Genomic DNA, 22,151 nt, shown 5'->3' with positions numbered 1-22,151 from the left:
TAGGCACCCTCCTTCTAACCAGACATATATTCCAGAGGTTTAAAATGATTACAAAATTCCTAAATTTGGAAAAAATGGGCAAGTATCTGGCAGTTGAATTACTGGTCCCTTACATCATTCATCCTTTCAGAAGCACCCACAGCAGTGAACCTCCGGATTCTCCACCTTCAAATTCCCGTTAACAACCCTCCCTCCTCTTCTCTCCTAACCTTCACTCCCTTTGCATAGCAAACCCTGTCCCTACCCTTCTGACCGGGAGTGACTTTGGAGGCGGCACGGATCTCCTTCCTTGGCAGCTAGCCCCATGGCCAGCCAGCTGCCCTCCTAACCATGACCTCTAGACGTTGCTCTCCTGGGCCAGATAAAGATTTGTTTGTTTTTTTACAGGGAGGGATGCCTGAAAAACTACGTGCATTCGTCATCATGACATAATTTAAAGCACTAACGTTTCACAACCAACTACTAATATTCTGAACATGACTTAGCTTATGTAATGAAATAGCTTCATGAAAGAACTTCATGCCAGGGGCACCCGGGGGGGCTCAGTTGGTTAAGTTTCAGATTCTTGGTTTCTGCTCAGGTCATAATTTTAGAGTCTGGAATTAGCTCTGTGCCTAACCCAGAATCTGCTAGACATTATTTATTTCCCTGTTCCTCTCTCTCCAATAAATACATAAAATCTTAGAAGCAAACAAAACTCCACCACACCAGGAGCTCCTAGGTGGCTCAGGCATTAAGCTTCAGATTCAATCTCAGCTCAGGTCTTGGCCTCAGGACCTCAGCGCCCTTGGGCTCCATGCTGGGCGTGGAACCTACTTAAAAACAAAAACAAGGGGGATCTCTGGGTGGCGCAGCGGTTTGGCGCCTGCCTTTGGCTAGGGCGTGATCCTGGAGACCTGGGATCGAGTCCCATATCGGGCTCCCAGTGCATGGAGCCTGCTTCTCCCTCTGCCTGTGTCTCTGCCTCTCTCTCTGTGTGTGACTATCATAAATAAATAAATTAAAAAAAAAAAAAAACAGAAAACAAAAAAAACCTCCACCCCACAGGTGAGGGCACTGAGGCACAGAGCAGTTAAGCCACTTGCGGAGTCCCGGAGCTAACCAACGGTGGCGCACGGTCGGCACCCTGATAAACGAACTGAGCCGGCGGGCACGGTCGGCGCCCAGGTGAGCTAAGCCGGCGGGCACGGCCTGCGCCCAGGTGAGCCGGGCCGGCGGGCACGGTGGGCGCCCAGGTGAGCTAAGCCGGCGGGCACGGTCTGCGCCCAGGTGAGCTAAGCCGGCGGGCACGGTCTGCGCCCAGGTGCGCCGAGCTGGCGGGCATGGTCGGCGCCCACGTGAACTAAGCTGGCGGGCACGGTCGATGCCCAGGTGAGCCGAGCCGGCGGGCACGGCCTGCGCCCAGGTGAGCCGGGCGGGCGGGGCGCTCACTGCAGCCGGCGCTCGGGAGACGCCGAGCAGCGGCGGGAAGCAGGCGGCGGCGCGGCCCCCCGGCCCGGGCTGACACGCTCCCCACTTGGCCGCCGCGCGCAGCCCCGCGCACAGCGCAGCGCGAGAGCGCACCTCTTCCGCGCCCGCGGGGCTGCAGCTGACACGCCGCCCGGCAGGCACGTGACCCGGGCGGGGCGGGGCGGGGCGGGGGCGGGGCTCCGGGCAGGCCCCGCCCGTCCCGGGCCAGTTACCGGGCGGCGGAGGCGCGGGCGCCCACTCGGCGGAGCGGCGGTCGGGCGCCGGGGCGATGGCGACGGTGCGGGAGAAGGCGGCGGCGCTGAACCTGTCGGCTCTCCGCAGCCCGGCGCAGAGGCCTCCCGGTAGGTGCTGAGGACCCCGGTCCGGGCGGGGGTGGGGGGGCGGGTTCAGGCTGCGTCCTGCGCGCGCCCCGCGCCCCGCGCCCCGCACCCCGCACCCCGCGCCCCGCGCCCCGCGCCCCGCGCCCCGCAGCCGCTCGCGCCGGTCCCGTCTGCAGGCGAGCTGGGTCCTTCTCCCGCGGGGCGCCACCCCCGCCCGCCCAGCTCTTGCTTAGTTCCGCAGCTCGAACGTCGCCGCCCTTTGCCGGCTCCCCGGTCCCCGGAGCCAGCCGCCCTGGCCGTGGCCCGCTCCCCGCCTCCGGTGCCCCCGCCCGCTCGGCTCCACCGCGCGCCCCTCTCGCCCGCTCTGCTCTCCAGACTCCCTGGGAGTGACCGGCTGTTTGTTGGACTTGACATTAAAAAAAAAAAAAAAAAAAGTATTCGTTATAATTTTCTGGACGAGCAGCATTTCAGTGAATAGAAGTTTGAACTTTTAAAAAATGGTCCTATGACATTCGGGGAGAGGTGTGGGTGAACTCTGCCGCCAGCCTGACCCTCTCTTTGGGGGCACTTTGCTTGGCCTCTTTTTTTTCTTTTTTTTTTGCATCTTTCTTTGAACGTCCAAGCAAATGAACGGTTCTAAAATTCTGATCCTAGCACATGTACAACTCAGTAAATAAAGATATTCAGATAACACTTGTCTTCTCCCCCCCCCCCCCCACCTTTCTAGAGAAGTTACAACCTCTCTCCCTTTCTGTATCTGCTGTGTGGGGGTGTTAACAGGTTCCCTGTCTGACAACAACTTTTCCTTTGGAAAATACCAACCAGTGAAACTGACTCCTTCCTCAAGACGACAGTAGTCAGTGAATTGACTTAGGCCAGTTGGGTGCATCTCAATGGCTCCAGTCTTGTGTTTGATTTATGATTACTAATGCTCCTTTTAATCTTCAAAATAGTAATGATAAATGGTGATGGAGAACTACGTGGCTAGGAAGGTTCATAATATTGATCTTATTCTGCTCCAATTTAAAGAATTCAGATAGCATATGAGGACTACATTCAGAATTTCTTTTTGTTTTACATGCTGAAGAGAAGGGATTCAGTCATCACTTGAGAATTCAAAATTGGAAACAGTCTTGGGAAATCTTTAGGCTTACTTTCTGAGTGAAAGAAATTGCCAGCTTTTCCATGATTAGAAACATAGCACCCTGTCTTCTCTGACAGCTGAGATACCAGTTCTGAGCTTTGGGCATTTGCGAACAAATTCTGAGACAGCATAAGGGAGTATGTATTCAAAATTAAATAGACGACTCTCAGAGGGAAGAGCTGAAATGCTGGTTTAGCAGATTTGAACCCAAGGAAAAGACCAGTTTCCTGCACTGCAGGTGCAGGGGGCAGAGGAGGGCCCACTGCCTTTTTTCATTTGTTTTGCTTGTTAAGAGTTGGAACCCTACCTGTTTGCATTTGTTAAGCCCTCTTCCACCCTTTAGTGGCTCTGTCACAGTCCCATGGAGCACAGTAATAGGAGCCTGTGCTGCTTCTTGGTCCCTTGCTATTCGCTCTTTGTGTGCTCTGGCGAGCAGCTTTGTCTTCTTCCTTTTCTGCCTATTAGTTACTCTTCCACACCTGTAACAACCAGGGACCTGATTTATGTAGAAGAAATGAACGCTGTAAGCTAACCTTCAGCATGTATTTTGAAGATATTTGCCTTTTAATACAAACAAGAAAGTGGTACGTTCTCCTGCTATCCCTTTATACTGTAACCTAATTCTTTGAATTCACCTGGTATCACTTTTCCAAGGAGCTCAAAGTACTTCCCATATGCTATCTCATTAATCTCTATGAATTAAAGTAGGGGCCAGTGCCTACTTAGGTGGATAGTTCTCTGAACCTATTTTAAAAGTGTTATTAGAAGATATTTCTTTTACATACTTTACCTATTTGCGGCCTTCTTTTTAGAGGCAGTCTGTCTTTAGCCTGACATCTCTAATAAATGTAAGGGGAAAACAAACTTTGGACTATCAAAACCAGTATGCAATAAAAGCATTGCATCTTGGTATCAGTGTATAGCAAGTTTTCCCCACTCAGTCACAGCTGTTTATGTGAATACCCAAAACTCAATTCTCTACATCTATTTTCATAAGGTTTTGGTTAATGTTCAATAGATGTTCTTTTCATTTGTCTTGACAATTCTGTGAGTAATATTTTAAAACCTCTTGGAAAAAAAAATTCCTGAAACTCTCTTTAATCCTAAATGACTTAGGCTTTACATACGATTTTCTGATGAAGATCTGGCATGGGGCACCTGGGTGGTTCATTCGGTTAAGATCATGGCCTTTGGCTCAGGTCATGATCCCAGGGTCCTGGGATCAAGAGTCCTGAGTTGAGCTCCCTGCTCAGCGGGGAGTCTGCTTCTCCCTCTACTCCTTCCCCCTGCTTGTGCTCTCTCTCTCTTGAATAAAATCTTAAAAAAAAATTATTTTAAAAAATCCTCTGGTATGTGACACCATCTGTCTTATCTGCTAGCAGTCTTTATTGAATACTGTTTAAAGTTTGACATCATCAGGTGGTATGAATAGTTAAAGGATAAACTCTTTGAGGGTAGGGACTCTATCCCCTTAGTTCAGAGGAAGAAAGATACCTTCTCTTTTTACTTTTTTAAACCATTTTTATTAAAAGTTTCTTTTTTATTCTTTTTCAAAGACTTGTGTTGAGGGCTGACTTTCAGTAGATCACAGCGAGAGAGCTGCCCTGCTATGTACAAAATCCAGACCCAGAAGCAGGGTCTTTTGGTTAGTCTTTTACTTTTGAAATACATTTTTAGACTTTTAGAATAGATTTAGATTTACAAAAAAGTCATGAAGTTGGTAGAGTCCTATATGCCCTTCACTGATTTTCCCTAACCATTAACATCTTACGTTAGTATAGTACCTTGTCACAATTAATGAACCAATCTTAGCACATAATTATTAACTGAAGCCCATACTTTATTCCAGATTTTCTTAATCTTTGCCTAATGTTATTTTTCTGTTCCAGGATCCCATGCAGGATATTATATTACATCGAGTCCTTAGGCTCTTCTAGATTGTGACAGTTTCCCACTTTGTTTTGAGTTACACATCTGATCGTTGCAGAGTACTGATGCTAGCCTCCTGACATATATTCTCTCCTGTGATCCTCACAGTGACCGAGAGACCTGGAATTAGCTCTGTTTTCAGCACAAAAGTTATGCTGTTTGCCCAAGATTGCATCATTAGTAAACGATAGAACTGAGAATAGAACCCAGGTACCTCGTGCTTCTGTCTGTATGTATCCATAGAAACTAGCACGGTACCTGCTGCACTAACACAAGTTTTTGTGTCTAAATAGTATTCAGTCAACCCAGTTTTTGAACTTGGGGCACTGCTGACAAATTCTTTGTTGTGGGGACTGGTCTGTATTTAGCAGCGACCCTAGCCCCTCTACTCACTAAATGCCAGCAGCACTTCCCCCTTCTCAGCTTGTGACAGCCAAGAACATCTCCAGACTTTGCCAGATATTTAGTTGGGAGTAAAATCATCCACTAAGAACCCCGGCATTAGCCCTCCTGTAAAAAATTTTAAAGTAATGTAAATTTTCATCTACAACTAACAAGTATTAAATAACCAGATGTATTATGTGAGGCAGTCTATAAGGCAGTTCAATAAGTTGGACTTTTGAAAACTGTAAAGATATTTGGAAAAAAGAAGGTACTAGCTCACTGTTCAAGTTTTGTGGAAAATTGCCTAACATGAGCTATCTGAATTCTTTTTTTTTCTGGTGGGGAGGGGGCAATCTAATGCTCAAGAATGAAAAGGAGATTGTTACATGTTAATTTAGAAGTAGCATTTTTTTTTCATAGTTCTGTGTGTGTTTACCTTGCATTGGGATCCACTTTTATAATGTGTATATTGATCTAAGGAGGTGAATAATCCTAATTTGAAGTAATTATAGAATTGTTTTTGACCCTAAATAAGTTTTACCAGCAGGGCCACAGTTGATGTGTTATGCAGATCATGGTTCAAGCTGATTGTCCCTTTGTAACTTTGTTTTTTATTTGTAACTTTGAATAAGTGTAATTTGTTGGCATGTCTGCCTTATGACTTGATTTTTAGGGAATTATTGTAATAACTCGATTATTTAATGGGTATTTATAGAAGGAAAGATAACTTAGTATTACACATATATCAGAGTTCAATTTTTAGAAATTTACCTTTTTTATTGTTGGTAAACTCTTTTGGGTAAATTTCAAGTACATGCTACTGGAAAAAAAAAAAGATGAGTCTGCTTGAAAAATGAATGTTGGGATGCCTGGGTGGCTCAGCGGTTTAGTGTCTGCCTTTGGCCCAGGGCGTGATGCTGGAGTCCTGGGATCAGGTCCCACATCAGGCTCCCTGCATGGAGCCTGCTTCTCCCTCTGCCTGTGTCTCTGCCTGCCTCTCTCTCTCTCCATGTCTCTCATGAGTAAATAAAATCTTAAAAAAAGAAAAGAAAAATGAATGTTAACCAGCCTAAATTTATATAGTGCTTACAAGCATGTATAGTATGTTATAGATCTAGTTTAAAACAATTTTCTAGGCCATCTTCCAAAAATCGTTTTATCTGATAAGGTCACATTTGTTCCTAAGCCTCATTTCTTACTATATTTTATGTGGTGTTCAATGTCCATATCTAAGTGGACATGGGTAGAATTTCAGTCTCTAAAATCCTATAATCATCAGTTTAGACCTGAAACCAACCTTAAACACAGTGTTCAGCTCTTGTATCAGTAAGTGAAGAAACCAACGTGTAGAGATTAATTCTCTTATCCAGGGTTATCACAGCTGATCTCTAGACTCTTTGATCCTTCCGTCATGCTTTTAGAATATTCTTGACCAAAAGTAAATAAGGAAGCATCAGGATACAGATAGTAATGAATTTTTCTTTTCTTTTCTTTTCTTTTCTTTTCTTTTCTTTTCTTTTCTTTCTTTCTTTCTTTCTTTCTTTCTTTCTTTCTTTCTCTCTCTCCTTCCTTCCTTCCTTCCTTCCTTCCTTCCTTCCTTCCTTCCTTCCTTCTTTCCTTTCTTTCAAGATTTTATTTATTTATTAATTCATGAGAGAGACACAGAGAGAGGCAGAGATACAGGCAGAGGGAGAAACAGGCTCCATGCAGGGAGCCTGATGTGGGACTCCAGGATCACACGCTGAGCCAAAGGGAGATGCTTAACTGCTGAGCCACCTAAGCGTCTCTTATTATATGTATTTCTAAAAAGGTTTTATTCATTTATTTGACACATGGAGAGAGAGCACAAGCAGGGGGGGATAACAGACGGAGAGGGAAAAGCAGGCTCCCTGCTAAGTTGAGGCTCAATCCCAGGACCGTGGGACCATAACCCAAATGGAAGGCAGATGCTTAACTGACCGAGAGACCCAGGCACCCCTCTTTATTTATTTTAGAGAATGGAGAGAGGGGGTAGGGGCAGGAGCAGAGGGAGAGGGGGAGAGTGAATCTCAAGCAGGCTCCAGAGGCCCAGCACAGAGCCCAACATGTGGCTTGATCTCACAATCCTGAGATCATGACCTGAGCTAAAATCAAGAGGGGGGTGGGGTGGGCAGACACCTGGGTGGCTCAGTGTCTGCCTTGGGCTCAGGGGGTGATCCCAGGGTCCCGGGATCGAGTCCCACATCGGGCTCCCTGCAGGGAACCTGCTTCTCCCTCTGCTTGTGTCTCTGCCTCTCTGTGTGTCTCATGAATAAATAAATGAAATCTTAAAAAATAAAATAAAATCAAGAGTGGGATACTTAACCCAGTGAGCTACCCAGGCACCCCAGATAGTGATGAATTGTAAGAAATGTCTAGCTCATATGCAAGTGAGGGTTGGGGACAAGCCGAAGCTGAAATTCTGATGCTGGACTTACAAAGCACTCATTGTCTACTACTGGTTCTTGAATCCTGTTTAGAAGTCGCAGTAATTTGTCTTACTGGGCCATGGTCTGCTATACTCATATTCATTTCAGCTCTTAGATGATGATAAATAAGTTTCAAACCAGCATGTGGGATCTGTGTTCAGCTGGTGAAGTCAGCATTAAAAAAAACAAGGTTATCCTGGCGTGGGTTTTGGCACATGTACTTGTCAAGTGCAGGGTATATTATGTAGTAAAGTATCTGTATGAACATGAGCTAGTTTGGGTCTGTGGGTGGTGATGCTTGAGGGGAAATATCCCAGGATACAATGTTGGGAATTAATGGTCAGTGAGAACAGAGGGGACCTGAAAGGGCTGAATTGTATCATGCCTGGAGGACTTTGGAAACACTGTGTGGCTCACAGGTGCCTACTATCCTGCTCTAACCTGTTCTTTAATCTTTTATACTGTGTTATCCAACCTGCAAAACTTCCTGATTTCCCATATTTAAGTAGCAAGTTAATACGGGGAAATTTATTCTTCTTACTTCCCCTCTGAACATTAGCCTTTTCCATGTCACTGAAGCTGTGTATGCTTTCCCTCCCACTCCCTTCTGTTGTCTTATTGATCTCCAAGTAGGAAGTGACTCAGCCTTGATTTTTAGGATTTCTATACTTACCTACTTGTAGTTTAACTGTTATGACTGATGTGTTTCAAATTTAATATCATTACCAGCCCAGAAGTCTGTTTCACTCCTACTTAAAAGGCTCTCTGATCTCTACAAGTTTGGATCTTATTTTCCTCTCCTGTCCTAATCCTGTGTACTATGGCTAGTATATAGTATAGAATTTATGATATCTTACTATATTTTAGGAATAATGACTTTTTGTTTATTGGTTGATTTAATAACTGCTGTTTTTAAAATAGCTTTGTTAAGGGTTCACAAATCTTTTTTCCTTTTTTTTTTTTTTTTTTTTTTTTTGCTTTTTATTTATTTATTCATGAGAGACACACACAGAGAGAGAGGCAGAGACACAGGCAGAGGGAGAAGCAGGCTTCATGCAGGGAGCCTGATGTGGGACTCGATCCCCGGTCTCTAGGATCATGCCCTGGGTGGAAGGCGGTGCTAGACCGCTGAGCCACCCCGGCTGCCCAGGGCTCACAAATCTTAAAGTTGTTTTGTTTCTTCTAATCTTACTGGCTCGCTTAAAGCTCTTTCACTTAATCCAAATCTTCCAGGAAAGGTTGATGCCGAAACTGGTGACTTACTTTTTAATATATTTACATTTGAGTACTAGAGAAAGTATAATTTACTACCTGTGAAACTGGGAGCAAGTTTGTTTAACTCATGAGCCTCAATTTCTTCAAAATAAGATTATTAGTAAGTATTTCAAAGAAGTTTATCAGGATTAAACAACAGAAGGCAGAGCTTGTCCTATTTAAGTACTCAAATATTAGCTCTTATTAATAACAATATGATGAAGATTTGAAAAGAGACTAGAGAGCAGACATTAAGTTCATTTAAATCTCAGCTATAATATCTAGTATTTTAAGAAGTTAAGAATATTAACTGTGAATACTTCTTTTTTTTAGTTCTTATGGCAGGAAATAGTACAGAGTTCTAGACATCAGGAATGACCTGGACATATTTTGAGATTTCATTAAATGCTCCATTCCAGCTCTATTCAGTAGATATTAAGTACTAAGCCAGTAGTAAATCTAGTTCCAGCTTGGTTTATCTAGTTGATTCTCCATAATTCAGTCCTTAAAACTGCTCACATGATATGTGGATAGCTGGCATCAATTACTACCTTCTCTGTTTAGTACTGGATTATGAAGTATCTTGAATTTTAAAATATAAAGACAGTCTTATTATTCTAAACTAACATTATAATTGATAGTTAAGTTACCCATCTACGTTTGGTATGGAAAGTATACAAATAAACAAATAAAGGGCTTGTGTGTGTGTGTTAGTAATTTTCATGGTGAAGATGTTAAAATTTCTAGTAACTACAAAATGACACTAAGTGAATACGTGTAATGGTTCACTATGATTTATTTATTATAATACAAAAGATGAATTCCATCCAAATGACTCACTTAAAATTTATGACCCAAGTACATTAAGTGGAATTTTAATGTCCTTCAGGAACTTATCTTTGCTTTCATCTTGTACATTCTGTTTTATCTAAAAAGGCAGGAAGATAATTTCAGGTAGCAGTTTCTTTAATTATAGCTCTTCTTATTCCCTACAGTTGTACTGATACATAGTTTTCCTTTTTACATGACCTTAAGGGAAGTAAGGTTTTCAACTTCTCTGCAGAGTATCCTAAAATTAAAGTAATACACTTAACAAAAATGGGGGCTTAAAAATTAGAACCACTGGGGAAAAAAATTAGAACCACTGAATATTCAGAGGATCGTTGAAAATGTAACACCTAAAAAGGCATACTTTGTATTTATGTAAAAAGGGAGCCAGCCAGCCAACAAGCTGATGATTAGCTAGACTCTGTTCCATCAGTTTATTAAAACCTAAGCTCCATTTTTTTCCTTTTGTTTCTCCTTTTCTTTGTAGTTTTGCCAAATACCAGTTTATCATAACGAGGGAAAATGTGATAAATGTTTGAAAGCATGTTTTCTTTCTTTTCTGTTTTGCTAAAATCTTGCCCAATTTCTGTGCTTTTCCTATCTCTGTGGTAGCCTGTAAGCTCCTATTGGGCAGGAACCAGTTTTCCCTGTTACAAAATACTTAACTCAGAAGGCTGCAGAATAGGAAGCTTTAAAAATACTAGTTTATTCCAACTAATTGTGTGTGTGTATAACTATACATCTATCTATTTACTGATAAATGCTTTAAAATCATATAGACCATGAGCCAAAGGCCAGTACCACCTCTTATAATAGAATGTCTGGAAGTTACACTTAATCCCTATGAATCTATTTTCCATCTCTCAAATAGAGATTATGTCTATCTCATAGGGTTGCTAATGACCCAATACTCTTTCTGTAAGGCACTTAGAGTTCTGGCACATAATTTGCAACTGCCACAAGGTCCTGCTTGATCTGTACTCCCCACCCCGAAGACCATTTCCCACTCCCTTTTCATCTCACTTCCTAATGGTCTTTCCCTGGTCACCCACTCAGGCCATGCTGGCTTTGTTCCTCCTCTCCTGGCCAAGCACTCTTACTTCTCGGGCCTTTGCTCTTTCTGTTCTCTCTGCCCTTTCTTCAAATATCTGCACAGCTTGCTTTCTGGTTTTACTCAGGCTTCTGCTTAGATATCACCTTGTCAGACCTTTCCTGACATCTCATCTGAATAGCATTCTCCTCCTCACCAGGCTTTATTTTTCTTCTTGGCATTCATCTAACACATACATATTGCCCGTATCTTCCCATAAAGTATAAGTCCATGAGAACAGGGGCTGTATTTTGCTCACAGTTGTATCTTAGCACATAGAACAATGTTCAGCATATAGTAGGTACTACATTTTAAATGAGTTGCTACTAATTAAAAGTTCAATAGCAAGCTGACTTCATAATAGTTCCTTATTAATAACTTTAGAAATTGCCGCTTTTTGCTTAAGGATTGCTTAGACCTGATTATAAATGAACAAGGTTACTCTGCGTTTTTTCCATTCCAGGTTTCAGTGTGGCCCAGAAACCATTTGGAGCCACATACGTGTGGAGCAGCATTATAAACACTCTTCAAACGCAGGTGGAGGTGAAAAAGCGAAGACACCACTTAAAAAGACACAATGACTGCTTTGTTGGTTCAGAAGCTGTGGATGTCATTTTTTCTCACCTAATTCAGAATAAATATTTTGGGGATATAGATATTCCTCGGGCCAAAGTGGTGAGAGTGTGTCAAGCACTTATGGACTACAAAGTATTTGAAGCAGTTCCAACCAAAGTCTTTGGAAAAGACAAGAAACCTACATTTGAAGATAGTAGTTGCAGCCTTTATAGATTCACAACCATCCCTAACCAAGACAGTCAATTAGGCAAAGAGAATAAACTATATTCATCTTCCAGGTCAGTATATAATGTTAGATTATCTTGGGGTTGGGACTCCTATGTGGCTCAGCGGTTGAGCGCCTGCTTTTTGGCTTAGGTGGTGATCCCGGGATCCGGGATCAAGTCCCACTTCGGGCTCCTTCGAAGAGCCTGCTTCTCCCTCTGCCTATGTCTCTGCCTTTCTCTCTTTCTCTGTGTCTCTCATGAATAAATAAATAAATCTTAAAAAAAAAAAAAAGATTACCCTGGGGATATTGGCAGGATTTCATCTACTTTTCAGTGAGAGATTGACTGGCTTTATGTTGTTTTAGAAATTGTAAACTAGGCTAAATTCTGGGTCCGTGGGTAAATTTGATAAAACACAGTGAACTTCTGTTTATTTGGTGTCTCCTGGAATTCTTAGTCATATTTTATATTTGGCAGAAATATTCGACAAACTGATTTTTCTACTTCAATTTACAATTACAGTGTAAAAAAAATATTTATACACAAAGTGGTATGAGAACAGAAAAGGTGGAGGTAGGTAGGTTATCACTAGAATCCAGGAAATGGTGGATGTGAAGTATGAAAGACGTGTGGGGCCCAGAACGCAGAGGGTTTCCTATGACATAAGAGTTTGCAATCCGTCATATAGATGTTGGGGAGGCCACAGAAAATGACCTTGTTTCTTAGAAAGGTCATCCTGGCAGCCATGCAGACAGCCTAACAGGGAGAGCTAGGTAGGAATCTCTTGCAATAGTGCATTCTACAGATGAGGGTGAATTAAGCAACTGTAATGAAGAAGGAATCATTTAAAGGGAGACTGGGGGACAGAACTGTAGAACTCCGGGGTGCCTGGGTGGCTCGGCCGTTGAACATCTGCCTTTGGCTCAGGGTGTGATCCCGGAGTTCTAGGATCGAGTCCCACTTCGGGCTCCCTGCATGGAGACTGCTTCTTCTCCCTCTGCCTATGTTTCTGCCACTCTCTGTGTGTCTCGTGAATAAATAAATAAAATCTTAAAAAAAAAAAAATTGTAGAACCCAGTGCTTGAAATGGATGTATGTGATAAGTGCATAATTGGTTGTCATGCAATAAAACGTTTCCCTTTTATTTCCTTCAGCTAAACTGTTGTAGCAGTGACCATGTAACTGAAGCTCTTATAATTCAGATTAACCCAAAGAGTTTTAGTGTTACTTTCAGTTATTTTTAATGTATTGTGTATCAAATATTGTGTATTTTTAATGTATCAATTATCTTTTTTTTTTTTTTAAATTTTTTATTTATGATAGTCACAGAGAGAGAGAGAGAGGGGGGGGCAGAGACATAGGCAGAGGGAGAAACAGGCCCCACGCACCGGGAGCCCGACGCGGGACTCGATCCCGGGTCTCCAGGATCGCGCCCTGGGCCAAAGGCAGGCACCAAACCGCTGCGCCACCCAGGGATCCCTGTATCAATTATCTTAATGTAATAACTTTCTTTTTTTTAATGTAGTAACTTTCAAAAAGATGATAAAATTTACCTTTCTATATAGGGAGGAAATATGAGGGTAAGGCAGGGCCAAATCAGTGCTTTCCAGATGCAGGTCTATATGCTTTATCTGAAACTTTGGGGCCACATGCATTTAGAAATTTGGAATGTTGGTGTTTTTAAAAAGATAATTTTGTACCTAGACCATCTATTAGATAACACTCCTAGAGGAGCCTGGGAGAGCATCTGGGAACCAAATGCATTAGTATTTCTACATTAGTATTTTAAACAAAATACTTCTACCAACTGGGATAAGTAAAGACTAAGTCTCGGGACCAATATTGTCACCATATGAGTTTTTTTTTTTTTTAAAGATTTTATTTATTAATGAGAGACACAGAGAGGCAGAGACATAGAGGGGGAAGTAGGCTCCTCTCAGGGAGCACGATGCAGGACTTGATCCTGGATCCCAGGATCATGCCCAGAGCCAAAGGCAGGTGCTCAGCCACTGAGCCATCCAGGCGTCCCACCGTATGAGTTTTGAATGAATTTTAGATTTCTCACAGCTTTTTGGGTTACAGAATTGTGGATAAAGGATTATAGGTCTATATTTGGAAAATGATGAGCACTATCCACCAAAGAATGCCCCAGCAATAGAGAGAACTGATAAAGACAGTAAGCATAATGAAGTTTGATTATGTTTTAAAATTAGAGATCAAAATTTTAGTCATTGAATTACTTAAATCTAAATATTCAAGGGAAAATTAAGAGTATATTTAGGCTTGAGAAAGAAGGTGGATGTTTTTGTATTCTACTCTTATAATAATTTGCATTTGTTGTGTTTTTGCTCTGAAATACATTATAGAAACTCTTAGCTCTCTGATAGTAAAGTATTTCTCTGGGCTTATTAATAAACATTAATTTAAAAATTAAATTCATTTTAGGTATTCAGATGCATTATTTAAGTCCTCTGATATCAAATCAGCAAGTTTAGAGGACCTGTGGGAAAATCTGAGTTTAAAGCCCACTAACTCCCCTCATGTAAACATCTCTGCAACCTTGTCTCCACAAGGTAAGTAAAGATACAAGTGAGAAATAGAAGACTAATTTCAGATAAAATTATTTAAAACTTTTCAATCTTAACCTTTATTAGAATTTAAATATTCAAAGCACAAAGAAAGAGCACACTGTGTATTAAAGCTGTTTATATTAAGTTTTAACAGAGGTCTATTATCTTTAACAAATAGATCAGTGTTGGAATTCTTGAACACTGACTTTTGTCCTATCAGCTGGCGGAGGTTCAAATCTGCAGTGTTTTTTGCTTGTAGATTTTTATTTATTTAAAATATGCCCTCAGATACTTTCTCTAACATTTTATTAGGTTAAGGAAAATTTTGAAAATTACATTCAGACATTACAGAACTTATGTTCTTCTTTGTCTGTGGCAATGGAATGTGGATTAATGACCAATTTCTACCTTCCCTCCCCCACCCCAGTTATGGAAACCCGGAGTGGAATAATCTGCAGCCAATAGTTTCAAACCAGTTTTCAGATTGAATAATGAATCATTCTTTCTTCCAAAGTCCTTATTAACATGTTATATGACTTGATCTCTTATCTCTGCCATATTGCTTTTACAGTAAAAAGAATGACAAGAATTCCTGTCGTCCAAAGTCTGTTCTCCTACACTTTAAACAAATCTTGAATTGTTTTACTTTGTCATAAGAACCCACTTCATAAGGTTGCCTTTTCCCCCTCCTTCTTTTCTTTTTCTTTCCTTTTTTTGGCCACAAATTTGTACCTAAGACTTGCCTAGACAAGTATTGTGGTGAGCTTTTAGTAAATACTGTTACTTTTTACCTTGTCATTTTCCCTGTGTAGTTATTAATGACATATGGCAAGAGGAAACAATTAGACGTCTCCTGCAGCTGGTAGACCTTCCGCTTCTTGACTCCTTGCTCCAACAACGAGAGGTATCCACAGTTCCTCAGCCTAAGAGGCAACCTGACTTGGTCAACAGCAGTAACTATCTGGATCGAGGGATTCTCAAGGCTTACAGTGACTCTCAGTATGTGGAAATACATTTATCTAATAATTTGAGTGTGTTTGTAGGAAGATCATAGGTCATGGTTTTAAGATAATCTTTTGAATTCTTCCGTCCACAGGATCAGATATGTGTTAGTCGGTTGATAATTACCAGGTTTTGATAATTATCATAACTTGTACATCAAGTGAAGAAAATGGTTTATATTCCATCTTCTTATCTTTGTTAAAATGTAGGGCTCTTTGGTCTTCAAAAGGACCTGCTACAAAATGAAGAGATTTGGCAAATTTTTTTTTTTTTAAGATTTTATTTATTTATGAGAGACACAGAGAGAGAGGTAGAGACACAGGCAGAGGAAGAAGCAGGCTCTGCAAGGACCCTGATGTGGGACTCAATCCCAGATCCTGGAATCACGCCCTGAGCCAAAGGCAGACACTCAACTGCTGAGCCACCCAAGGTGTCCCACCAATTTGGCAAATTCTTAGACTCATTTGATTACGTATACTTTTATGCTTCTGCAGAATATCTTAAATATGTATTTTTTTATTTAACTAGTTTTATTAAAGATATGAAAGTAACTCTTGCTCTCATATTTGACTATCATTTTTCTGAATATAAATCTTAAGGTGTAAAGGCTTAATTTCAGGTGCTAAGGGAAGTATGATTTTTTTTCCATTAAGAGGAAGTGTTCTATATTCCTTGCAACTTTGAAACTCTTCTAAGTAGAATTATTAAAGGTTAAAATCTTGTATTTTCTAGCTTATTTAATTTTTAATTATTTCGCCTCAGCAGATAGCATTCAGTAGTTAGGGAGATGGGAATGTTTAAAAGGAATGGAACTTAAATTTTTCAGCTATTATTCAACAAGAATTTAAATCATTATGATGAGCACTGAGTTTATAAAAAAATAAAATTGAATAAATCACACCTATAATCTCCTTTTTTTTTTTTTTTTGAAGAGGGGGAAGTGGCAGAGGGCTAGAGAGAATCTTAAGCAGGTTCCACCCCCAGCATACAGCCCAAGGTAGGGCTAGATCTAATGACCCTGAGATTGTGACCTGAGCTAAAATCAGGATGCTTAACTGAGTCTCCCAGGTGCTCTACACATCTCTCTATATATATATTTTAAGAATTTAAAGCATATTTCTGTCATCTAGTTTTTTTCTAAGTTTATTTTTTTAAAGACTTATTTATTTGAGAGAGAGAGCACAAGAGCAGGGAGAGGGAGAAGCAGACTCCGCACTGAGCGGGGAGCCTGACGTGGGGCTCAATCCCAGGGCCTCAGGACTCTAGGACCATGACCCAAGCCAAAGGCAGATGCTTAACCAGCTGAGCCAGCCAGATGCCCTTCTAAGAGTTTATTTTTAAATAATCTCTATACCTATCACAAGGCTGAAACTTACAACCCCAAGATCAAGAATTGTATTCTTCACTGACTGAGCCAGCCTGGCGCCCCATATTTCTACAGTTTACCTTACATTTTAAATACAGAGTGAGAAATTGTGCTAGAAGTGACCTTAAAATATCATCTAGCTGCATCTTCCTATGAACTTGATAAAACTGATGTGCAGAAAGGTGACATGACCTGCCCGATATAATGCATCTGGGTGGTGGCAGAGTTAGTTTGCCTGGGTTCATAACAGTAGAGCAACATGATTGTTTTTTTTTATTTTTTATTTTTTATTTATTTATTTATTTATTTCAAAAGATTTTATTTATTCATAGAGACAGAGAGAGAGAGAGAGAGAGAGAGAGAGAGAGGCAGAGGGAGAAGCAGGCTCCATGCAGGGAGCCCGATACGGGACTTGATCCCAGGTCTCCAGGATCACACCCCAGGCTGCAGGCGGCGCCAAACCGCTGTGCCACTGGGGCTGCCCTGATTGTTTTTTTTTTTTTAACTTTATATAAAATGCATATATTAACAAGTTGAAAATTAAAAGTTACTCATTCTGGGCAGCCCGGGTGGCTCAGCAGTTTAGCGCCACTTTCAGCCCAAGGTGTGATCCTGGAGACCTGGAATTGAGTTCCGCATCAGACTCCCTGCATGGAGCCTGCTTCTCCCTCTGCCTCTGTCTTTGCCTCTCTCTTTGTGTCTCTCATGAATAAATAAATAAAATCTTAAAAATAAATAAAGTTATTCATTCTGTTTATTGAAATGTAGCATTTTTTCTGAAGTTACCGGGTTGCATTATGTTGGAAATTAATATATTATGTTTGAAACCCTACCTTATGGTTCTCTTTTCTCTCCTAGCCAAAGTGAGAGATGATAGATCGATCATACATAAAGCTCTGAAGTATACAACATCATGTTAGAAAAATACTGGCCTAGGGGTCAGATCTGGGATCTAGTCCTGTCTGGGACCTTGAGCAAGGAACTTAATTTAAGAGTTTCTGGGCCTCTGTTGTAAATTTAAGAGTATAGACTGGATTTTGATTGTTTTTTTTTTTTCAGTTTCTGTTGTAGTGGATAGCTTCTGTTTTCACTTCAAAAAAAAAAAAAAAAGACATATGAAGCCAAACTTTTTATCTGTGATATACGATCTAGCTATATGTTAAAAAGAATTACATATATCTAAGTATAAAAATTTACCATCATGGCAAACTTGCAATAGGTAGTAAATTAGGTACCGTGTGTATATATGTTATTCTTTGCTTTATAAAATATCTTTTAAAAAATAGTTCTTTTTTCCCCCATAGGGAAGATGAATGGCTCTCTGCAGCAACTGACTGCTTAGAATACCTTCCAGACCAGATGGTGGTGGACATAAGCAGAAACTTTCCTGAGCAACCAGATAGGATAGACTTAGTGAAAGAACTTCTGTTTGATGCCATTGGCAAATATTACAGTAGCAGAGAACCTCTGTTAAATCATTTATCTGATGTTCATAATGGCATTGCAGAACTCTTAGGTAAGTAAGATCTTACTAAATACTGGAATTTGTCTTTTGGAGGAAATAGGAAAAAGTTAATTATCCTCAGAATTAACCAAATGGCACTGCTTCAAGCTTGAAATGGATCTGGATTAATCCCTGGAAAGTATGTTTACTTTAAAACTTCTAGGGCTCATTTGAAAAGAGGCTTTAGTAACCTCTAAAGTTATGCAGGGACTTCTGGTTGGCACAGGAAAATGCTGCCCTCATTCACTGGAAGTTCAATAAGTATAGTGTGGCAGTTCTCTTTTTTAGAAAGCACTACCATTCTTCCCCCTTCATTATCTTCAAAATGGTAGACCCCCTGTCCCTCTACCAATGAGCCAGACTGTTCCACATGGTTTGTTGAAAACAAATTGGGGGTTTCAGAGAATCCTTCTACTTTTCTCAGGTAGAGGTGGATACATCAGTACTTTACACATATTGTACCACCGAAATGTGTTGAATTAATGAAAAGCAGGCTGGGAATTCATTTACGAAGCCAAGAGTTTGACTTAACATCCTAAGTTAGAAATAGAAAAAAAAAAATCCTAAGTTAATTATGACAAAGATTTAGGGTGTTAGTTGCCAATTTGAGAATTGGCTGCCTTGATGGTTGCTATCGATCATTTATTGTAATTACCAGTCTTTGTTCTATTTTGCTTTTGAAAATGGTTTTGAGGGGCAGCTGGGTGGCTCAGTTGGTTAAGTCTCTATTTTTAGCTTAGGTGGTGGTCTCGGGGTCCTGGGATCGAGGCCCGTGTTCAGCTCTCTGCTCAGTGGGAAGTCTGCTTCTCTCTGGCCCTCTTCACCACTCGTGTTCTCTCTGTCTCTCAAATAAATAAATAGATAATAGTTTTGAGTAAGTTGAGTGTTTAGCTTAAGCTTTACCTTGAATTTTGTTCCTTTTGAGAGTCATATTTAGTCAAAATTAAAAGCAGTTTTTTCTTTTGGCTGAAGTGAACGGGAAGACTGAAATAGCATTAGAAGCCACTCAGCTCTTTCTAAAGCTTTTGGATTCCCAAAATAGAGAAGAGTTTAGAAGACTACTGTATTTCATGGCTGTTGCAGCACATCCTTCTGAATTTAAATTACAGAAAGAAGTAAGTCTTTTGTCTAAATGTTAATTGTATTCAGTAGCCTTAATACTTACAGGACCCACATGTCAGATTATCTTACATGGGCATAGGTATGCTGAAATGAATAATGGCTATTAATATTCAACATTGCCTTTTTTTTAAACTCATTCTTTTAAATATACACTATTGGGTGTGTTTTGTTTTGTTTTTATAGAGTGACAACCGAATGGTTGTGAAAAGGATATTCTCAAAAGCTATTGTTGACAATAAAAATTTATCCAAAGGCAAAACTGATCTTCTGGTACTCTTTTTAATGGATCATCAAAAAGATGTTTTTAAGGTAAAATTCTGAAGGTAGTTAAGTTGAGCTTATGTAATAGATTAGATTAAAATGCACTTGAATAATGTCCTGTCTCTCTCTCTTTTTTTTTCTTTCTTTTTTTAAAGATTCCAGGAACTCTGCATAAAATTGTTAGTGTTAAGCTCATGGCCATTCAGAAAGGAAGAGATCCAAATAGAGATACAGGTAATCAGAGAAATACTATTTTCATGATCTACCAAAGATAAATTCCTAGTGTTTATTTGAAAGTGTTTTGCTTTAAGTAGTTGCCCTTTAATTTCAACTAAACTTTAAACTGAGAGTTATCCAGACTTAGTAGAGAGCCTCCTTCTGTCAAAAAGTAACCTGACCAAGGTTAGAAAGCAGTGCTTAGCATCTTCAATGCATTTTACAAATTGAAAAATAAAAATATTGCTTTTTTTTTAAGTTAAATCTGAGGAATAGATTCATTAACCGAACTTTTTACTTTATTATTTATTTATTTATTTATTTATTTATTTATTTATTTATTTATTTTTAACTTTTTACTTTTAAACTTAAAGGATATATATATTGCCAGAGAATTGATCAAAGTGATTATTCTGACCATACACAGAAGACAACCAAGGATGAACTAATGAATTTACTAAAGACTATTGATGAAGATTCAAAACTGTCTGCCAAAGAGAAGAAAAAATTGCTAGGTCAGTTCTATAAGTGTCATCCAGACATCTTTATTGAGTATTTTGGAGACTGATTTTTTTACTATCTGTATATAATTTATGTATTTTAAGAATAAATTATGTATCCTAAGTATCTAATCACATTTGTAACCTTAGAATTCTAAATATGAAATTGTACTTAATAAAAGTTTTTTTGTATAAAGTTCCATGTCTGAAACTGAGTATTAGATGGTGTATTGCTGTTAAGTATTGACCTCTTTAGGGTGAGCTGATTTATAATTCCTGTGCCCAATACTTTATAGAACATCATAGAAATTTAATGTTATGACATGGCAGTATTTACATAACAAGGTATTAAATAGTAAGAAAGTCTGTAATTACAAGTTAATAGGAGTGTGGTTTTTACCTTGAGAGGTACTCCTTAAAGATACAAGATAGAAACTCAGGCTATGATAAAGTGAATTTGCTAAGTACCATAAACAGTAGACAAGTCAGAAATTGAACTGTCCTATTGATTTTGAAAACTTCAGCATCTTTTAAAGCTTATTATTTATTCAAACATATGTAAAAATGGGAAAGAATAGAATAACAGAGTAACTTCCATGTACTCGCTATCCAGTTTCAGCAATTGGCAACTTACGGCCAATCTCATTTAACCTATACCCCCATGTGTTCCTTGCTCCCACCCCAACAAACTTCAGACACCCTATCACTTCATCTATGAAATTTCAGAATGCATGGCTAAAAAAATGACATTAAAAAAAATAACCACAATATCATCATTACATCCACACAAACCCACAATTCTTTAATACCATCAAATATGCAGTCAATAATCACATTTTCTGCTCTCAAATGACTTTGACAGTTTATTCAAATAGGGTCCCATTAAGGCTCATAAATTGCAGTTGGTTAACGCTCTTTGTAAGTCTCTTAACCTATAGGATGTTCTTTTCACTGGTCCTCCTTCCCTCTCTGTCATCAAATAAACCTAACCCAGTCAGTTCTTTAGTTTCCCACAATCTGGACTGTGCTGATTGCAAGCACAATCTCTTATGTTCCTCTCGTATCCTGTATTTCTTTTGAACTAGTCATTTGCACTAAGATCTTCAACTTTTCATCCAAGGTTATGATTATTTTGGAACTGCACTATCAAGATATATTTGGTAAATAGACCAGCAATATACTACAATTACAACTTGAAACTTCATCCATACAATAATTAAAAGATTAAAAGGAAACAATTTTTCTACTTCGACTTTTTTTAAAAGATTTTATTTATTTATCCATGAGAGAGAGCAAGAGAGAGGCAGAGATATAGGCAGAAGAAGAAGCAGGCTTCCTGCAAGGAGCCCAATGTGGGACTTGATCCTGGATTAGTACCTGAGCTGAAGGCACAACCACTGAGCCATCCAGGCATCCCTACTTTGACTTTTAAAGAGAGGTAGGAAGGGCACTAGGCTGGTTTAGTCATTTGATGTGTGTGACTTGACCTCTGGGTTGTGCTTTTGAACCCTACGCTGGGTATAGAGATTACTTAAAAAGGAAAAATCTTAAAAGAGCGGCAGGGAGAATTCAAATGATGCGCCAATATGCTAGTATGTCAATCTTATTTTCTAACATCTGATACCAACTAGTCTTTGAATAGGTTGAGGACTCTGTATCTGTGATTCCTGTTCTCCTAGTAAAGCAGGGAATAACTTTGTCAGGTTTCTTGGTTTTGGTTTTCATAGGTAAGGGAAGGCAGTTGTCTTTACTATGTGAAAAAGAGAAGATGGTTCATGACTTAAGTGTTTAGGAAGTTTTCAGAAATCACTGAAAGTGTGATGAGACCACATTCGGGGTGTGGAGGTGGTTCTTGCCTGGCTGAACACTCAGATCACCTGTGAAATTTAGCAGTTCTTCCCTCACATCACCCCTGGAGTCCCAGATGATCATTTTAGAACTCCTGCCCCCTAGGAGATTCTC

At 40.0% G+C, this 22,151-nt stretch overlaps 1 protein-coding gene across 1 annotated transcript; it reads left to right on the top strand.

Moving 5' to 3' along the window:
* The first annotated feature begins 1,688 nt into the window (after positions 1-1,688).
* DEPDC7 (DEP domain containing 7) lies at positions 1,689-20,380 on the top strand. Its single transcript, XM_055300736.1, has 9 exons — positions 1,689-1,811; positions 11,330-11,720; positions 14,094-14,221; positions 15,031-15,217; positions 17,891-18,102; positions 19,063-19,205; positions 19,396-19,521; positions 19,629-19,707; positions 20,064-20,380. Exons 1-9 carry the CDS (start codon positions 1,739-1,741, stop codon positions 20,255-20,257), a joined length of 1,533 nt encoding a protein of 510 aa, XP_055156711.1. The 5' UTR covers positions 1,689-1,738; the 3' UTR covers positions 20,258-20,380.
* The last annotated feature ends 1,771 nt before the right edge of the window (positions 20,381-22,151 follow it).

Source organism: Nyctereutes procyonoides, unplaced genomic scaffold (assembly GCF_905146905.1).
Source record: "Nyctereutes procyonoides isolate TBG_1078 unplaced genomic scaffold, NYPRO_anot_genome, whole genome shotgun sequence".
NCBI classification, from domain to species: Eukaryota; Metazoa; Chordata; class Mammalia; order Carnivora; family Canidae; genus Nyctereutes; species Nyctereutes procyonoides.
This window is presented reverse-complemented; position numbering and strand designations above follow the sequence as displayed.

Excerpts from the sequence above, each read along its gene's own strand:
- DEPDC7 (XM_055300736.1), top strand. The coding sequence starts at position 1,739 with ATGGCGACGGTGCGGGAGAAGGCGGCGGCGCTGAACCTGTCGGCTCTC. Across the intron at positions 11,721-14,093 it reads AAACTATATTCATCTTCCAG|GTATTCAGATGCATTATTTA; the intron begins GTCAGTATATAA and ends AATTCATTTTAG. Across the intron at positions 19,522-19,628 it reads ATCAAAAAGATGTTTTTAAG|ATTCCAGGAACTCTGCATAA; the intron begins GTAAAATTCTGA and ends CTTTTTTTAAAG.